Consider the following 20,633-nt stretch of genomic DNA (forward strand, 5'->3'; position numbering starts at 1 on the left):
AAAAAAACTGAGACTTAGTAAGATTAAACGACTTGCTACTCAGCTAAGAAATGCAGCTAAGACTGGGTTATTTTGATACAATAGTCTTTCTAAAATACTATGCTTTCCAGCTGATCCAGTACCTTTTCTCCAAGTGAGCTTACATTATCTTTAATGACTAGGATGTTCTCAAGTGAATGGAAGGGGAGACGTTGAGAATTGACCTGAGCATTCTGTTGGGAAAATGAGGGTGTTTTTGCTTTCACAGGCTCAGTCTGGGAACCCCTCTCAGGGGCTTCCTCTCGAGGGCTTATCCAATCAGCAGAACCAGGCTGAATACTTGTTAACCTCAGTCTGAGGGAGAAAGATAGGTCTTTGGCCGTTGAACAGAAAGGTCAACTGGGGTGGGGGCGGGGGGGGGGGCCGAAAATTTAAAATATGCTTACTTAATAAGCCTCATGAATATAAAGTGGCACACCCCACATAAAATTGCTCCCTCCATTTTCTGTAGATGCAACATATGAAGAGAGAAGGGGAACACATCATGAAGTGAAAGTATAAGGAAGAATGTAACCCGGTCGGGACATGACCAATCATGGCCTTGAATGGAGGAACAGGAGGAAACTAATAGTATAAAGCCAGCTCTGCTTCTGTACCTCAGGGTCTCTTCTGCCTTCTTTTTAGCTTGGAGCGCCTTCTTCTTTCAAGAACCATAATAAAGGCTTTCCTTCAACCACTGCTGTATAAGATTTTTTATTTCAAGTTTTCTAACAATTCCACCAGTGAAGGATAGATTTTATAAATAAAAGATGTTGGCAGCTTCCATAGACTTCGCTGGAGCCAATGGTGTGGTCCAGGGATCCCTGGTGGTCCCTCAGACCCTTTCAGGGATTGGGCAAGGTCAAAGCTAATTGCATAATAATGCTAAGACATCTTTATTTCTAAAATAGTATTAATAGATACAATCATCCTAAATGAAAGGTCTTTGGGATGGGGCTCAAGTTTTAAAAGGTCTGGAGACTAAAAGAAGTTTGAGAAGCACTGATCTCCAGTACTGATCTTTCTTATACATAATACCCCAAAGTCATGTTTATTGTAAGGGCTGAGGAGAGACCTGCTGAGGAAAGTATGGTTCTGCTGACCTCCTCCTTCCTTCACCCCCCCCCCCCCCCTTTTACTTGAGAGCTTATGCCCAAAACCCTATCAAAAATTTTGCGCTCATAGGACTCCAGAATGCTATTGTGGGAAAACAGGAAGCAAGTTTTATTTCCATACTTTGATGGGGGGTTGTGACAGGCTAGAGGTCAGAAACTAATGTGCAGGCCCAAGGGGCTGTGTGAGGAATACCCTATCAGAGGAGAACATGAAGTCACACGGCCAGCGGACCATATGGAAGGAAATCCAAAGTTCAGAATTCTATAAGGGTCCTGACTCATCATGACCTGATCGAAGTCTTTCCGGGAGCCATGCTGGAAGCTACCCCTTCCTTCCTAAAAGGAACTTAGGCCTTCCCTATTCTGAACTCCATTTTTAATAGATTTTGATACCTTTTTCGTGTGTCAAGTTTGTCTCTAACACTATGGAGCACAAAAATTATAAATAACTGAGGTTGGGACCCTTTCAGTTGGTGTCTTTATCCCCAAATAATGTCATTCTCCCTCAAACGCCCCAGTTCAGGACAATCCTGATGGTGCCTCACGTTTCCACATCAGAACACAAGCAATGACACTTTTCTTATGGAAGATTAATTTTTTTGGTTCTTTTCAACGTTTGTTGATGCATTTTGTGTTTACCACTTTTATTTCCAAATGTACTCCTCCCTCGGCACTCTCTCTGCCACCCAGAAAAGCTGCCTTTTTGTTTACTGGCTCCATGTCCTGCTCCAAGGCCAAGCCTCAAACCCAATTCACTCTGGAGCTGACCGCTGGACAAGTGCCCACCCACCCGGCACAGGGGGTATGATAACTAAATAGGAATCGTTTCTCTTTCCCCTAGGAAGCCCCAGGGGCTTCCCCTCCCAGTCTGATTATTATTAGTAAAGTGGCCATCCCTTGAGTAACTTAAAGAAGCCTCTTCTCGGAATGGGGGCTTCTCACCCAAAGGGAGAGGGCAGGGTCTCCCACCGCCTCCCGGGCCACCTCAGGCCACTGGGCCCACATGGCTCCGGAGGAGAAGGGGAGGCTGGGGCCCTCGCGCAGCCCTCCCTCACTCAAATCAGTCACCTGCAAGTCACGCCGTCATCGTGACGTCACGGTCCTCTTCGAGACCCAAGGACAAACACAAGAACCCGCCCACCCAGACAGGGAAGCCCCGGCGCCGCTCCGCCCCGCCCCGCCGCAAGGGAGCGCCAAGCCGAGGCCAAGCCGACGCTCTAGCCCCAAAGAAAGATCGCCCTCTCTCCCAGGCGCTCCCTCGTAGCTCCTCAGACTGGCTGGGAGCATGTGGAAGGGGAGGAGTTTAGCGAGTCAAGTTCCGGTTCGGGCCGCTATGAGCCAGCATCACTTCCGGGGCAAACTCCTCTCGCTCAGCTGTTCCTATGGCGGCCCCGTTGCTCCACACGCGGCTGCCCGGAGACGGGGCCGCGGCCGCTGTAGCGCCAGCCCCGGGCTCCGCTGTCACGTCTCCGGGGGCTTCGAGGACCGGGTAAGTGGCTGGGGCCCACCATCTTTCCCGCCTGGAGGTGAGGGGTGACCCTCTCCTCGATCGGGGGCGTCAGATGGGTGGCAGAGAGGTCCGCGTAGGATGCGGGGCGTGGGGGCCTGGAGTTGGGGGCTGGCCCGCAGGCTTCGGCCTGAGCGCCCCCTCCCCGGAGCGTCCCCCCCTGCCGCGGCGCGGGGAGGACGTCGGGGCCTTCCCCAGCCCCTAACGCGCGGGTTCGCGGCTTCTCTTGTGACCGGGCCTGGTGACACGGCCCGCCGCGCCTCCGCTGGAAAGGCCGGCGATCCCTCTGGAATCACAAGGGCCCGCTGTGTCCCGTCACTGCGCTGGGGATGCGGAGATGGAAATGAAATAGTCCGGCTTCCCCCGACGAACTAGAGTCTCCCTGGGGAGACCGCGTATTCAAGTGTACACACATGCGTATGTACGTGTGTTAAGCGGTGTAAAGGGATTACTTCCTCTGCGATGTTTTCTATAGGTAGTGTTTCAGCTTAGCATGAAAATGGAAACTCTTTTTAAGTCTGTATGTGCCGTGCCATAGTATTTAATAGAATGGTGAGGCTGGCTGGTGAGGGGCGGGTCCTGGACTCCTAGGCTCAAATCCAGCCTCAGACACTTTCTAGCCGACCCTGGGCAAGTTACTGAACCCTGTTTGCTTCAGTTTCCTCATCTGTCAGATGAGCTGGAGAAGGACAGGGCAAACCACTCGAATATCTTTGCCCAGAAAATCCCAATGGAGTCACAAAGAGTAGGACATGACAGAACAAGAAGTGTTTAACATGCGCAATGTTGAAGCTCATGATGTTCTGTAATGGAACTTAGTGTTTGAACAGTTGCCACAGAAACTGTCATACTAGTTATTAATTAAATCATACCTCATCTATAAAATATGTGTATATCCTTGTATATGTTGTCCCCCCTAGGGAGATTCTAAACTTGTTTACGTTTGTGTATTCACATGTGTGTGTATTCATGTACATATGATACATACTTGTGATTTAATCCTTATAGATAACTTCCCAGATGAGAAATTCAGTGCTTGGCACAGTTCCTGGAACATAGTAAGGGCATAATAAATATTGATTGATTGTAATTTTCCCTCCACTTATGCAGGTTGGCACTTTTTCTACAATTCAAAATCTTGGAGAGTTGCCTAGAGGTTAAGTGATTTGCAAAGGGTCACACAATGTTTCAGAGGCAGTACTGGAACCCAAGTCTTCAGCATCCAAAGCTGGCTCTCTCTTTGTTCACTATGCCACATTACTTCTCATGTATACCCATATCCCACTTTTGAGGGGAGAGGAGGGAAGGGCAAGGTTAGTGGTTGTGTTGGGGGGCAATCATGAAAAAACTTCTGGTAGAAAGTGGCTCTTGATCTGAGTTTTGAAGGAAACTAGGGATTCTGAGAGTCATGGGTGTGAAAGGAATGAATTTCAGATATAATGGACAGCTTGTATGAAGGCACTGAATATTACATGAGGAACAGCTATAAAAAATAACCAGAAGTCCTGTTAGGTTAGACTGTAAAGTATGGAGAGGGGAATAATGTAGTAAGTCTGGAAAGGTAATTTGGGTCCATGTTGTGAGGGGTTTTAAATACTAAACTGATATTTGTATTTGACTAGAGGTAAAAGTAATAAGATAATGAAGTTTTTGAGTAGGGAGGTGGCATGGTCAGACGCAACTATACTTTAGGAAAATCACTTTGGCACTTTTATGGGGGCCAGTATATGTTACAGGAGGAGATAGACTTGAGGCAGGGAGACCAATTGAGTGGATATTGCAATAGTCCAAGCAAGAGGTGATGAACTAGAGGTGGTACCTTGTGAGTAAATTGACAAGGCTTAGGAAGGATAGGGAAAGAAATTTCATTAGTATAGGGAAACTCAGGTGAGGAAATTCCCTCTGCCAATGCAGTCTGCCCTCTCCTTGCATCTAAAGAGTTAAGTTCCTTTAGAGCCATGAGAGGTTAACTGACTTGCCCAGGATCACAGCCAGTATGTTTCAGAGGTGGGACCAGAACACAGGTCTTCCAGCTTCAGGGTTCTCTCTCTCTATTCTACTATAAGAGTTTCTTCAAATCACTTGCCAGTGCTTCAGTGTATCAGCCGCTTACTAAATTGTATAAGCTCCTTGAGACTGTGACTTTGTATCCTCTTGGATCCTTATTGTCTTCAGCGCTAAGGATGTTGAAGAAAATGTTAATTGAATTTGAATGACTGCCTAGATGTTTTCTGCACAGAAAATACAACAAGCTTTCTTTTTCTTCAAAAGAATGCATTCCTTAATAAAAGAAATAAATTTTTTAAAATTTTTTGTTTTCTTTCTTTAAATTGCTTTGTTTTATTTTTTAAAAGTTAGCAATTTGGAACTCTACCCCAAGGGCTATAAAACTGTGTGTACCCTTTGTTCCAACAAATATTACTACTAAGTCTGTACCCCAAAGAGATCATAAAAAAGGAAAAAGGACTCATGTACAAAAATATTTATAGCATCTCTTTTTGTGGTGGCAAAGAATTGGAAATTGAGGGGATGCCCATCAATTGAATGAACAAGCTGTGGTATATGAATGTAATGGAATACTATTTTGCCATAAGAGATGATGAGCAGATGGATTTCAGAAAAACCTGGAAAGACCTACATGAACTGATGCTGAGTGAAGTGGGCAGAACCAGGAGAATATGGTACACAGTAACAGCATCATTGTACGATGATCAGCTATGATAGATTTAACCCTTCTGAGCAGTACAGTGATCTGAGACAATTCCAGAAGGCTCATAATGGAAAATGTTATCCACACCAGAAAAAGAACTGGATAGTGAATGCAGATTAAAGCATATACTATTTTCATTTTTTCCTTTCTCATGGTTTTTTCCTTTTGTTGTGATTCTTCTTTCACAACGTGACTAATGTGGAAATATGTTTAACATGATTGTACATATATAACCTAAAAGAAGTTGTTTTATTTAATGAAGAAGAGAAAGTAATGAGAATGCTTTGGCTTTTTAATAGGCTGGATTGTTCTCTATTTCAGTGCCTTAATGTCTTGGAATTTTGCTTTTTAGAATTTCAGATATGCTTTCATTGGAAAAGGACTTCTTTGGTTCTCCACCAAAAAAAACTGTTCGTTTCGGTGGGACTGTGACAGACATCTTGCTAAAATACAAAAAGGTAAAAAAGTTTGTGGCATTTTAATTTGGCTTCTTTCAAGTTACTTCAGCTACGAACAGGTCATTTTCATGATGGTTTTTTTTTTTTACTTGACATTCTGTCTAGTATAATATTTATGTTAAAGTATTTGTACATAATAGTCAAACTATTATGATATCAATTTTTTTATTTTATTAGAAATTTTTATATCAAGATAATACATGGCAGCTGTAAATTGGGAAACAGGCCAATTCTTTGCTTGAATTAAGCCATTTATTAATGCAAACAAAATATTTACTTTAGAAGAAGGGTTTTAAATTTCCTGTCCGTGGATAGATTTCAGGGGGTCTGTGAAATTGGGTGGGTAAAAAATTAGATACTTATTTTCATTAGCCTTTGAACATTTTGAGGAGTCCATGGTAATTACACACAAAAATGTTAAGAACTTGTGTTTCAGCAGAATCCCTTTTAAGTCTTTAGATGTGAACAAATTCCATGAGTTACCTTGTTTTAGGTGAGATTTTAAAAAAATTATTTGAAAGTGATACCATTCTTAAGAGAAAGGAGAAGCAATAGAAGAGTTCTAGGCAAGGGTAAGAAAACTCAATAATTTTTAACCTCCTTCTGAATTAGAGCTTTACCTAGTAGTTTCATTGAAAATTTTGGAAACATACAGAATAGAAGACATACCCATATTCAAATAAAAGTTTAAAAGCCAAAGATATCATCTGGGTATTTAAAGGATCATGTCTGACTTTTAAAATATGGTGTCTGCCATGTTTTGCCAAGGGACAATCAGTTCTCCTTTTCATTCATCATAGGGCATTGCATTGACCTGTGTTTTTAGAAACCAGTTCTGAGGATGGTCTGAATATTATTGTACTACATTAGATTTTTTGGTAGGAAACTAGAAGTATAATCCCTCCCTCCCTTTTTTCTATTTAAGGGTGATACAAATGATTTTGAGTTGTTGAAGCACCAGTTGTCAGATCCGGACATAAAGGTAAGGTGTTTTATAAGAAATCTTTTACTGACCATTAAACTCGTCCTTTGGTCTCTCTCAGTTCAAATTGGATCTATAGACTGCTGTGAGAGTAATCTTCATAATTCATGTCATTCTCTTGGTAAAAAATTTCGGTGGTTCTTCATTGCTTTTTGACCAGTCTGAACTCATTCAAGTTCATTAAGAGCTTAAACCTATTTTATCTTAATCATAATGACATTTACATAGTGCTTTAAGGTTTGCAAAATATTTTGCCTCCTTCCATTCGTCTTCGTGCCTTCAGTATATTAGTGAAAATGAGACAGCACAAAGTAAACTTAGGATGCGCAAATTTGGGACATCCACTCCGTATATTCTCACGGACTATCTGTGCCCAACCTGTGGTAGAGCATTCCAAGCTCGTATTGGTCTGATCAGCCACAGAGGGACACACTGAAGCTTCGCTTTATCATGGTGATGTCATTTTGATCCTCTTCGAAGATGAAGGACAACAACCAACCAACATTAGCTAAAAATATGTCTTGTACTCCATCGTGGTTAAGATTCCCCAAACTTGTTTTTCTTTTTCCTGCTTGATTTCCTTTTTCTTCTGGAGTTTTCTGTACTTGAAATGCATTCATATCCTGTCTCCATATTTTGAACTCTATTCAGTTCTTCAGGACCTAGTTCAGGTACCATTTCCTTCGTGAAGTCTTCATCCTCCTGATGGAATTTCTGATTATTGTTATGGATCTTTTTTATCACATGGCACTTAATATTTTGGTCAAGTATCTATTTTGAGCATTGTGGTATATAGTATAAGATTCATTTCAATCTCGTTTCTGACAGACTGCTTTCCATTTTTCTGGGAGTTCTTGTTAAATCAGGAGTTCTTAAGTAATTTATGTTCTCATGTTCATCGAACTTTTAGATCATTGAGTTTAATTATTTTTCCTATATGTGGTCTATTCCACTGATCTGCTTTTCGGCTAGTATCAAATTGTTTTGAAGATGACTGCTTTATATTGTCATTTCTGGTCTAGAAGTTCATTTCCCTCTTCATTTATCTTTTGTTGTCTTTAAGATTTTTGATCTTTTGTCCTCCAACTGAGGTCTGTTATGTTTTTGTCTTGCTCTGTAAAGTAGTTCCATGGTAGTATGACTGGCATCGTATTAAATGTAAAATCGAAAATAATTTATTATCATCATTTATTATATAAGCATGACACAACCATGAGCACTAAATATCTCTTTAGTTAAATTTCTAGTTAAATCTCTGCTTAAATTTCTAAACATTCTAAGAATATTTGGTTTTAATTAAATTGAATTAATAAATTAACAAAATTAAAATTTTTTGCACAAATGAAACCAATTCAGCTAAAATTAGAAGAGAAGCAGGTAAATAAAGGAAAAAAATCTTTGTAATAAATTTCTTAGATACATCTCTTTTCTAGGCTTAATAGAGAATTGAGTCAAATTTATAAGAGCAAGAACCGTTCCTTAATTGATAAATGGCAAAGGGCATAAACAGGCAGTTTTCAGAAAAAGAAATACAAGTTTTCATTAGACATGTAAAATATTTATTCTAAATCATTAATAATTAGAGAAATGAAAATTAAAACAACTAGCTGTCCTAGAAAACAGTTTTCAGAAAAGCTAAACTCTTTGAAGGCAATGCCTTCAGAGCCTAGCATAGTACCTTATGCACAGAAGATGCTTCATTTTTATTAAAAATTTAATTTTTTTTGATAATTAGAAAAGTTGTGTTCATTTTTTGAAACAGCTAAAATATTCTTTTTTTTAAAAAATTCTTTAGATATGAGATTAGAGTTTGTTTTGGAGGCATTTGAGCTCCTCAGTATAGTTTTGATAGAGCATTAACCTCAAGTAAATAATAATGAAGACAAGTTTATGGATTCAGTTCACATGTAGGACAGTTAGGTTCACAAAGAATCTATTTCCCAGACAGCTTTCCTAATTCTAACTGTCCATGTCCCCAGTGTGTGGTTGCGAGTTTGCTCTGAATCCAGAAGGTAGGCTCAAATAATGATGTGTTATTGTCCTCTTTGTATTTTGACAACACCTAATAATTTAATCCACCTTTACCTGTCTGCTTTCCTGAAACAGGAAATATTAAATAGGGAAGGAGGAATGCCATGGAGAGAGAGAGAGCTGGATTTGCAGTCAGAGGACCTGAGACATAATCCTAATTTGCTACTTCATATGTGGCCTGAGAGAAGTCACTTAATTCTCTTTGGGCCTTAGACTCCTCAGGCATGTAACAGATGGTCTCTAAAGCTCCTTCTGACTTTAAATCTATGATCCCAGACCCAGACCTTAACTAGAGAATGAGGTGGTGGTATTGAATATTTTGGACAATGAATTAACAGTCTGTACATATTTATTGAGTACCTACTATGTGTAAGGCTTAGGGGACATAACTAAATCTTTGATTCAAATTTCTGAACATCCTTAATCATTGTAAATTTTGAAAGTCTGAAAGTTGGCCCGTATTTATAGCTACTGTACTTCAGTACATGCCCTTGAATATTGTTTTGGTGAAAAAATTCTCCCTGTTATTCTTTTTCTTGGCATGTGCTTCTGTTTCTAAAAGTGGACCACAGCAAAATATTTGTGAAACTGGTTCTAATATTAATATGTTTTGTGTACAAATTTGAATTCAGAGAAAAATGTAGGCAGGTGACTTTTTAGAATTTTTATTTATATTGTAGCAGTTTTGCATTAGATATTGTAGGCACTTAACAAATATTTAATTGTGTTAAAATGTGATACTTTTTGCCACTTAATCATGAACAAATGTAAACAGGATCCTAATCAACTTTGTCTTGGAAATTAAAACTGTTTTCATTGTATGTGTTTTTAATTGAAAAACTTGGACTCTCTTCTCCCTTTTCCCCCAATTGACTACATTGCTCGTTATTTAAAGATTTATATAATTTCTGAATTGCTGATTTCTTTGCTGTTGAATTTTCTGATTTGTTTGTCAAAAAACCAGTGATTTTGAGAGGAATTTGTTTTTAAAATTATATAAATTCAAATATAGGAAAAGTAACTGTGATAGAGATGCTTACCTGAGTATCATCCTTACCTTTTTTATAATTAAATTGAAAATTTTTAGTGTCATTGCTCTTTGCCAGTCTCAGAATTTAGAGAGAACTTGTTTCTGATTCATGAATGTTATTTCTCCAAGATGTAGCTATGTTCCTACCCTACCTTTCATTATTATGTTATTTCATACTTATTTAAGAACTTATGTTTTGGAAATATTTTTCTTAGACATTTTTATTTGTTGAATTTCAGGATGCCCAGATTATTAACTGGCTATTAGAGTTTCGAAATTCAGTCACATACTTGACAAAAGACTTTGAACAGCTTATCAGCATTTTATTGGTAAGTACTATCTAGACACCGACTTCAGTGACTAGTAATTTGATCTTTAAAAGAGATGTAAACAAACATGACTAACATAGAAATATGTTTCAGATGACTGCATCTGTATAACCTATATCAAATTGATTTCCTTCTCAGTGAGTAGGGGAGGGAAGGGAGAGACTTTGAAACTCAAAAAAAATTTTTTAATATTAAAAATTATTTTTACATGTAATTAGGGGAAAATAAATATTAAATAAAAATAAAAGAGATGTTAACCTTGGATGAACTAAATGGCATTTTCCCCCTTCTTCAAACCAGAAATTGCCATGGCTAAAAAGGAGCCAAGAAGTGTTGGAGGAATATTTGGCTTTTCTTGGAAACCTTGTTTCAGCGCAGACTGTCTATCTTAGACCGTGTCTCAGCATGATTGTTTCTCATTTTATGCCTTGTAAGTGTATACTTTCTCCTTAGCTCAATTTTCCTTTTATGCCTTGTTATTTCTTATAAAACCATTTTAGATAAACTCACATCTTTAAAATTAATAGCCACTGAATATTTCAGTGTTTATTTTGGCGACAGTGCTGGTTAGAGTCAAGTGAGGTGCTGTGGCGTAGTAGATTGATGACCTTAATGTCAGGAATATCTTCCATCAAATAATTTCTCAGACATGTATTAGCTATGAGACCATGGACAAGTCACCCTTTCATCTGTTCTGTATGTATCTTTTATGTTCCTAATTATTTTCATGTTTATCTTCCCCCATTGGAATGTGAGCTTGAGGACAGGGATTTGTACTCCTGATTTTTCTTTTGTATCCTCACTCTTAGTCCAGTTAGCACTTTCTCAGACTATCAGTTACAGTTACTGTATTAATAGAGGAAATTTCTACATTGAGAGCTGAAATCACAAGACAATATCCTCTTCTACCACAAACTCTCCCCTCCCTTCAACTCCCTCTAAAAACAAGCTTTTGTTTCATGTGAGTTCCATTACAGTGAAATTTATTGAACCTTCTAAATTTTTCACATACATGTATCATAATTTGTTTTGTTCTTCAGTCAATGGCATTTGCTTTGTTTCAAATTTTTTGTTATTACAAAAATGCTGCCATGAATATTTTGGTATACAAAATATTTTGCTCAGGTCATGGGATCTCCAATTCTTGGAATGTGGATGTTTTAATCACTTTTTTAAAATTGTTTTTGCAAAATACTTTCCAGAATATCAGCTTTTCCTCTTGAAGCTGATGTTTTGGCTGGAAAAATGTTAACATCAAAAGTAAACAAATATCGAATGTTTACTAAAGACTTAGAGGTAGCTAAGGTCATTGAAATGATTGTTTGCTATAAGGAAATTTCTCAAGGAAATAAAGGTATCTGGGTAAAGTTTCTTGGATGTCTCTCTTAAGAGACTTGGATCATTACTGAGAAGTCCATCTAAGTTTTAACAGTAATAAAGTTTAGTCAAATTTATGGTGCGCTAAAATTGTGTTTCTTATTTATACATATGATATATCAGGCTCCTTGAATAATCAGTCTCTTCTTGTGGTATTTTGTTTTGTGCATGCGCACACCCATGTAGAGACAAAGAATATGCCCATTTTTAAGACTGAACATAAGTATGTAGAGTATCTTTTTGTGATACTGTTGGACTTATATGATGCAAAGCCCTTGACCTAAAACGTGACATCTTAAAATTTTTCATATTAGGAAATATGATTTGCTTTCTGTTAAAATTTCCCAAAATGAATTTTGATGAGAGGGAAACTATTTGGTGTTTTCATAAATAATTGAAATGTGGCAGAAATAATTTAAGTAAGATGGTGAATGAGTACGAGAAATGGTTATTTGAATCCAAGGAAAATGTTCAAGTTAGATAATAGTAAACTTATGACTTGCTAATTTACATTGAAGTACAAACCACTGTATGCAATAAAAGTAGTATCTAGTTTGTGAATACATTGTGTTCCAAAAGTTTGTTTCTAAATTACTTATTTGAAACAACCTACTTTTCTCCATGAAAACAATGTTCTATATTGTGGCTACATTTCCAGGATGAGCCACAAATGTCCTAATGTAGCCAAAATAAAAGATTAGCCTGGTTTCTGAGTCCTGGGGGTGTGGAGGTGTAGGAAGAATAAGAAGCACTTTTCCTCCCCCAGTTATTGAGTCTGTGACTGGTCCTGGTTATACTTTTGGAATAAGTATGGTTTGCTGTTTTCCACTTATTTTTCTGTTCCTTGCTCCATATCATGTTCTCTCCTCAATTTTCACTGTGTCTTCGTGTTTTCTTAAGCACTCCTGCTTTGAAAAGGGTGGGTAGGTGCTACTTATCAAACTTTTCATGCTCCGAGCTATTTAACTCTTCTACTCAATCCAGATTCCTATTTTCTCAGTTTAGATGAGGTTGAGGTTGGCTCGATGTTAGGAAAGCAGTTTTATTAAACTCATTCACATTAAGATGTGGATTTTCAGCCAGTCCAATCTCCAACTGGCTGTCAGTTTATCTTATGATAAACATTTTCAGGTGGTATGGGAGAAATAGTTTGGATTAACCTTCCTACTAGAGGCTCTATGTAAGTCTGTGTGATATTCCATAATTTGTAAAAGGATTCACAGAGAGCAAAACAGTACTTGTTCAGTTCGGCCTGTAGTTATTAAATACTTACTATGGGCAAAACACTGTTTAATCACTAAAAGATACATAAATAATGGCAAAATTCTTGCCCTTTAAAGAACTTGCAATCTAGTAATCTTAATTGGGTCTTAGATGAAGGAGAAGACAGCCACCAGTGAGAGACATTTGGGGTTAATTTGGAACTTGAGTCCCCATAAAAGACATAACTGCCTTTTACATCTTCCTCCCCATCCTTGTCTTCTAAACCTAAAGAGTCACTTAAAACTTTGCTTCTTTTTCTCGGAGATAGACGTATATTTATGAGCAGTTATTTGTAAACGAAGGCGTCTTACTTGTTGGGAACTATTTGTGTATTGTTGTTAATATACTTTATACTCTTTGAGGGGCTTTTATCTTACATTCTGAGAAAGATCAATTATTAGCTTAATCAAATGTTATAGTTTTTATTTCTAGCTTGAAAACAGCTTTTATAAATTGCTTTTTTCTTTTTATTTTGTAATATATGAGCTTGTCCAAGCAGCTATGTCAAGGCTAAAAAATAACAGACCACTTTAAAATTATGTTCCTAACAGCTCAAGTAATCATCAAAGAAGGAGATAGGACCATATCAGATTCGGATGATGAAGATGATAGTAAGTCCTAAAATACAACCAAAGTTTAAAAAAAAACAAACCTTTTAGACTGAGTAACATGAGGTAAATGGTATTAGAAACGCCAGCGTTTGATTTATTCCTGTAAGTAAAGCAGTAGGGTTTGGTGATCTGACAGGATCTTATGTTGTATTTAACTTATATTTTGAATTAGTGAGGTCACTGGAATTTATTTGCAGTATTGTGAATGGAAAACTGATTGTAACTGGTTGTGTTCATGTCCATATGATTTCCCTTTTGAAGTAGTTTAGAATCCCTGTTTGACTGGATTCTATAGCAGTTTTGAATACATAATGTTAGTTTCTTGCCTGATCCCTTCATTTCTAGTCCATTACCTAGTACTAGAATAATAGAAAAAGATTCTTGACTTTCCTCCTTGAGTTTTCTCATCTGTAAAAAGTCAGGGAGTTGAACTGGGACCTCTTAGGACTATCTTTTGCCACTTTTTGTATTCCTCACCTTAATAAATGTTGATTGATAAATTGATTGAAAAGTGCACCCTCCTCCCATAGTAGATTGTGAATTCCTTGGACTTGCAGGGATTGTATCACTTTTCCCCTTTGTGTCTTCTAGTACCTATCACAATGTTATGTACAGATTAAGTGCTTTATAAGTAAATATTTCTTAAACTGAACAGGTATTATTTTGTTCTCTTTGTAGATCTTACTGCAAATTTTGATACATGTCATAGAGCCTTACAATTAATAGCAAGATATGTCCCCTCGTGAGTATATTTTCTTCTTTTCTCATTTTTAAAAATTGTAGCATTTTATTCTTTTTAAAAGCTCAGTAGACAATTGTTATGTCTAGTGATTAAATCAAAGAATGATTTTAAACTTTGTTTATTTCTGTATAGTTTTATGTCATCAGTATATGTTCTCATTTTATTTTCACTTAATATGTGTTTCATGGTCCTCAGTCTAAGTTAGTTTTAGTAACGAAAATTGAAAGATTATATAGTATAAGAATGCTATTTGCCAGTTTTAAGAAAAAATTTTTAGAAATTATATGAATTTCCATCTTGAAATGTCGTGATACTCCCCTCTTTCCATTTATTTTCAGCAAACTTATTATGCTTATCAAGCAGCAAATGTATTAGCTATCAGAGTAAATGTTAACATTTTTTGATAATTATATAAATAAGGGACTCAAAAATATTTGCATAATTTTCTCTAACATTTCGTGCTTGGTAATTCTAGTATTACTACTTATTAACTTGATTTTGACCTGAAGTATTCATTAAACTCATTGAGGAAAATGAAGACTCTTAAGAGCTAGAGGATTTACCTTTTCATTTAATTGACTCCAGAGTTATCAGGTTTTCTATTTTTAAGGCAAGGCAACAAGCATTTATTAAGAACTTATTATGTGTCAGGCACTGTGCTAAGTACTGGGGATACAGATAAAAAGAAAGACAGCCCCTGTCCTCGAAGAGCTAATATTTTAATGGGGGAAGAAAACACTTGAAAGAGGGAAGAAGAAATTGTGTTTGTGTTTAGGGGCAAGTAAAGTCCAGAAATTGGGAAGAAGAGCCTCAGGTTGGAAGCCTGGGCCCCTCTCCCAAATGGAGACCAAAGTGGAAACTTGCCTGACAGGGACATTTCAGGCTGAACATATTGCAAGGTCCGTGGATGTTCCAGACTGAGGAGGCCCTTGGTACTGGGAGATGTTGCAGCATGAGGGACAAATGAGGCAAAGTGGCAGAGGCCAAGAGAGTAGAGGCCAAGAGAGTATAGGCGGAGCTGGGAGGGGAAGATAAAATATGGATTAAAACTTAGCTCAATAAAAATACACAATATGAATTGAGAATTTTAGATAAAATAATGTAAGCTACTCTATCCGTTCCCTTTTTTTATCAGTATATTATTAATAAGGAATTATTTTTGTAGTTGTAGGCAGTGTGTATATCAGTTTTGTTTTCTTGATTTACATCATTTCTTCTAAGTCTGGAAAAGTTTTTTTTTTCTTTTTTTTTTTAACGTTGTCTATGTTATACTGTGTTTTTATTTATTTTGTTAAGCTTTTCCTATTGTTTTTTTTTATTAATTTATTTATTTATTTCACTTTTAACATTCATTTTCACAGAATTTTTGGGCTCCAAATTTTCTCCCCCCTTGTCCCCTCCCCCCACCCCAAAACACCGAGCATTCCAATTGCCCCCATCACCACTCCGCTCTCTCCTCCATCATTCCTCTCTGCCCTTGTCTCCATCCTCTCCTCTGTCCTGTTGTGCCAAATAACTTTCTGTACCCCTTTACCTGTATTTCTTATTTCCTAGCGGCAAGAACAGTATTTGACAGTTATTCCTAAAACTTTGAGTTCCAACTTCATTTCCTCCCTCCCTCCCCTCCCCCTCCCTTTGGAAGGCAAGCAATTCAATATAGGCCAAATCTGTGTAGTTTTGCAAATGACTTCCATAATAGTCGTGTTGTATAAGACTAACTATATTTCCCTCCATCCTATCCTGCTTCCAATTACTTCTATTCTCTCTTTTGATCCTGTCCCTCCCTATGAGTGTCGACCTCAAATTGTACCCTCCTCCTCATGCCCTCCCTTCCATCATCCCCCCCACCCTGTTTATCCCCTTGTCCCCCACCTTCCTGTATTGTAAGATAGGTTTTCATACCAAAATGAGTGTGCATTTTATTCCTTCCTTTAGTGGAATGTGATGAGAGTAAACTTCATGTTTTTCTCTCACCTCCCCTCTTTTTCCCCAAACTAAAAAAATCTTTTGCTTGCCTCTTTTATGAGAGATAATTTGCCCCATTCCATTTCTCCCTTTCTCCTCCCATATATTTCTCTCTCACTGCTTGATTTCATTTTTTTTTAAGATATGATCCCATCCTATTCAATTCACTCTACGCACTGTCTCTATGAGTGTGTGCGTGTGCATGTATGTGTGTAAACACATACATGCACACGCACACACTCAAAGTTTTTTTCTATAATGTTGCAATCCCTTTATTTTAATAAGCCACTTAAATGGTGGGGAGATTTTTAAATTTGGGGAGGAAATTGTATATTCATATCCCTGTGTTCCCTGGAAGTAAGACTAGAAATTCCAGCTCTTGAAGTTTGAAACTGATAATTTTAAAAATTTTTACTAATCTTGACTATTTGTTTTCTTACAGTACACCATGGTTTCTCATGCCAATACTTGTGGAAAAATTTCCTTTTTTTCGAAAATCAGAGAGAATTTTGGTAAGAATATTTGGGAGAGCAGTATGGTGGAGAAACTCAGCAATTGGGGAGATTTTAATTCTACATGTTTTATTTGCATAAAACTAGTTAAATTGTTATGATAATAATCTTAGCCTAAGGCTCTTAAATTCCTTTCCTACCATCATTTTGACTAAGGATAAAACTTCTAATCTTCATCTTCCTTATTACTCATAAATCAGGATCAGTACCTTTCAGATATTTTTAGAGGACTAATTATTTATTACAGATACTAATTATTGAGAGTTACTGTACATCGATGTTGTTACTGTACATTAGCAATAAGAACACCATTTACTAATTGCCCACTGCTTTGAGAGTATTGTATCAGGAACTAGGGGAGATAGCAGGTGTGTGTAAGACATCCTCTGTCTTCAAGAAGCTTAAAATATATTAGAGAGATAAGATAACAGGGGTCAAAGTTCAGTTAGACCAAACAGCTGGAAGGGTAGAGCATGGTAGATTGTAAAAGGACTTGGCTGCCAAGTATCAGAATTTGAACATAATTCAATAGGTAATAGATAGAAATTTTTGAGATAAAAGTGACACAGCTTTATTCTTCTCTGGTATAGGTAAATCCTGATAAGACTACAGATGGTTTTCTCTAAAATATTAAGGGATCGGTATGGCATTTTCTTTTGTTTCTAGTGGTCCCTTTTAAACTTTAGTGGTCCTATATTTACAAGTATGGTTCCTACATTTTTATAGTTTACTTCTTAAATCTTGGAAATTAAGAGGAATATGGGTTGTTTTATTAGATTGATGTGAAGTGCAGGTTTACTTATTCAGGCTTCTTAATGCTTTTATTTTTTTAGGAATGCTATGTTCATAATCTGCTAAGGATTTGTGTATATTTTCCAACCTTGCGACCTGAAATTTTGGAACTTGTTGTTGAAAAGCTACTCAAGATGGATGTAAGTGTTGAACAATTTATTGTTAAAATTATTTGCTAGCAATCTTATACTTTTCAGAGTGTAGTATGATGATACCCCTTTTTGGAAACAGAAGGTTGATTAAATCACCCCTAAGTATTTGCCCAGCCAAGAACATTTTAGTGACTAATATAATGCTGTGTGCCATGTGCCACAGAAGTCGTGTTCTAATATTATACTTTGGTGTGGAAGAGACCTTGGTTTCTTGAAAAGTATGCAACAACTGCAAGGTTTGGCAGATCCTACCAGGCTACAAAGGCTTCAGATAAAGGCCTGATGAAGGGCTAAATGCCTTTTGTCCAAAGGACAGTCAAGCTAAGTTGAAGGCACATAGCACCAAATATGTCCTTAAATTTTGTCACCTTGTAGTTAATTGAAAGAATAGCTGGTTTCAGAGGAAGAATTCTTGTTCTGTAAGGAGTGATAAATGAGAGAGCTAACATGGTATAATGGATAGAGGACTGGCTGTGTACTCTTGGCAAGTCACTTAAACCTCTCGGTGCCTCAGGCAGTTCTCTAAGATGTTAAAAATAATTGCAAATCTGCATTGGTAGAGGACATATTACTGGGAGTCCTTTATAGGGTCTGGAATTCATAAGGGTAGGGACAATTATGAAGAATGAAGAAATGTAGAAAAGATTGGTATGAACTCGTGTAGCGTGAAGAATGTGGAACCAAAGGAATGATGACTTGCAACAGTGTAAATGAAGTCGGCTACAGAAATATACACTGTCTTTTTAAAACACTAAGCTATGCAGATGGAAAGTGTCATGACTGCATTGCCGTCGCTTTTTTCAATAAATTGGTTTAGCTTTTTTTTCCAATGGGAAAGATATGCAGGGGTGAGGGGTGGAGAGGTTGAACGGGATTGCTGAGAAGTGCTTTGATGGGCCAAAGCAAAATGTAGCAAAAACCCAAACATCATCTGTTGAGTCTTTGTTCCTGCCCTGACGAAAGCAGATCCTTCCGGTATCTAGGTGACACAGTGTAGACAGAAATCTAGACCAGGACTCAGGAGTTCAGATGTGGCTTCAGTCATTGACTCTTATGATCCTGGGCTCATCCCTCAACCTGTGTGCCTTGGATTTATCATCTGTAAAGTGGGGATAATGATAGCACCTACCTCCCAGGGTTGTTAGGCTCAAGTGAGATATTTGTAAGATGCTCTGCAAACCTTAAAACCATGTGTAAATGAATAAATACTACTATTACTACTGCTGCTGCTGCTGCTGCTACTATTACTACTACTAACACCACTACCTCTATTTATTCTATGGGAACTCAATTATTTCTAATTGAGCTGAACCAAAGGGTTTGATTTATTCATTAGAAATGAGAAGTTTAAAATTCAAAGCTGAAATTCGAATTATAAAGTTAGGCCACTTCCTCTACATTGCACCATTAATATGACCATTCATTATTAAATGTTTAACACATTGTAACTTGTATGCACCTTTTGTTAGCTTTACTTTTGGTTCCAAATTCTCTTTCACTATTCCCCTCCCTTGCCCATTGAGAAGGAAAGAAAAACAAGGCTCCTTATAAATCTATATAGTTGTGCAAAATAAACTTCTGCATTAGCTGTGTTTAAAAAAATAAATAAAAGAAAAGAGAACATATTCTTTGATCTGCATTTTTGAGCCCACCAGCTCTCTACCTGGATGTGGAAAGTATGTTTCCTCATGAATCCTTTGGAATTGTGGTTGAGTATTTATTGAGCTTCAGAGTCTTTCAGAACTGTTTGTCCTTACAGTGTGGTTACTATATAAATTGTCCTCCTGATTCTGCTCACTTTACTCTGAATCTGATGTAACTTTCAACACTGCTTTTTTAAAATAAGTTTTATTTATTCAACTTTAATTTTTAATAGCTTTACTTTTTTTTCAACCTGCCATGTGGAAAAGGAAAACAAAACCCTTGTAACAAATATGTATAGTTTAGCAAAATTACCTCCCACTTCCAGTCTTCATTTTTAACACATTGTTGACATTGTTTTGTGGTATTTAAGGTATCTTTAAAGTGTCAGAACTCTAGGGGTTTCCTTCTGTAGTATGTGAACAGAGACCTTGGAAGGACACCTTTAATTTTTAAGTTTTGTTGAAAGCAATTAAGAAAAAACCCAATTCTTCCTGTAGAAGGTGGGATTTTAAGTAGGACTTGAAAGACTCTATGGAAGCCAGGAGGCAGTGATGAGGAGGGAGAGAATTCTAGTCATAAAGGACAGTAAGTGCAAATGCCCATGTTTGAGAGATGGTTTCACAGGTTAGCAGTAGTAAGGATGCAAGTGTCATTGAAGCAAAGAATACTTGGTGAAATATAAGGTGTAAGACTGGTGGATTGGGGGTGAAGATGTTATGACCATTATCATAATTCTTAGCTTTGAATGCTAGAGGATTTTGTATTTGATCCTGGAGATGAAAGGAAGCAAGTAGTTTACTTAGTAGGAGAGTGACATAGGAAGGTTACTTTTACAGTGGAATGAGGAGAAGTTTCTGTCAGGTAAATAAATGAGAAGGCTATAACATAGCAATGTCAGATGAGAGAATGGGCCATATTAGATGATTTGAAAGCAAAATTGATAGGCCTCGGCAACAGATTGGATATGGGAAGTAGGTAAGAGAATGAGTAGTTGAGGATGACACTAGTTTCAAACCCAGATGATTGGGGTGATGGTGGTACTCTTGACAGTAACAGGAAAAATTGAGAAGAGAAGAGGATTTTGGGGAAAAGATGAGTTCAGTTTTGGACATGTTGCATTCAAGATTTCTGTGGCTTATCCCATTCAAGATATCTGTTAGACAGTTGGAGATAGGAGACTGGAGACTGAGAGAAATTAGAGATGAACAAGTAGATCTGAGAATCATGCATAGAGATGATAATTGAATCCATGGGAGCTGATGAGATCACCAAGTGAAATCATATAGAGGGACATGTGAAGAGGCCTAGGACAAAAGCCTGTGCAAAGGGAATACCCATGGTTAGCAGACGTAGGTGAAGATCGATCAAAGGAGACTGAGAAACACCAGTCAAATA

The 20,633-nt window shown here is 37.5% G+C and overlaps 1 protein-coding gene across 1 annotated transcript in view; it reads left to right on the plus strand.

Annotated features, from left to right (window-relative positions):
- The first annotated feature begins 2,468 nt into the window (after positions 1-2,468).
- Positions 2,469-20,633, plus strand: part of RRN3 (RRN3 homolog, RNA polymerase I transcription factor) — a 31,481-nt gene continuing 13,316 nt past the window's right edge. Inside the window, exons 1-9 of the mRNA XM_072610195.1 lie at positions 2,469-2,622; positions 5,703-5,808; positions 6,734-6,790; positions 10,091-10,180; positions 10,481-10,610; positions 13,372-13,431; positions 14,110-14,173; positions 16,581-16,650; positions 17,484-17,582. Of these exons, the coding sequence (XP_072466296.1) occupies positions 2,516-2,622; positions 5,703-5,808; positions 6,734-6,790; positions 10,091-10,180; positions 10,481-10,610; positions 13,372-13,431; positions 14,110-14,173; positions 16,581-16,650; positions 17,484-17,582 (783 nt within the window). The 5' untranslated portion in view covers positions 2,469-2,515. The remainder of the gene's footprint in view (positions 2,623-5,702; positions 5,809-6,733; positions 6,791-10,090; positions 10,181-10,480; positions 10,611-13,371; positions 13,432-14,109; positions 14,174-16,580; positions 16,651-17,483; positions 17,583-20,633) is intronic.

This window comes from Notamacropus eugenii, chromosome 1 (assembly GCF_028372415.1).
Source record: "Notamacropus eugenii isolate mMacEug1 chromosome 1, mMacEug1.pri_v2, whole genome shotgun sequence".
NCBI lineage: Eukaryota > Metazoa > Chordata > Mammalia > Diprotodontia > Macropodidae > Notamacropus > Notamacropus eugenii.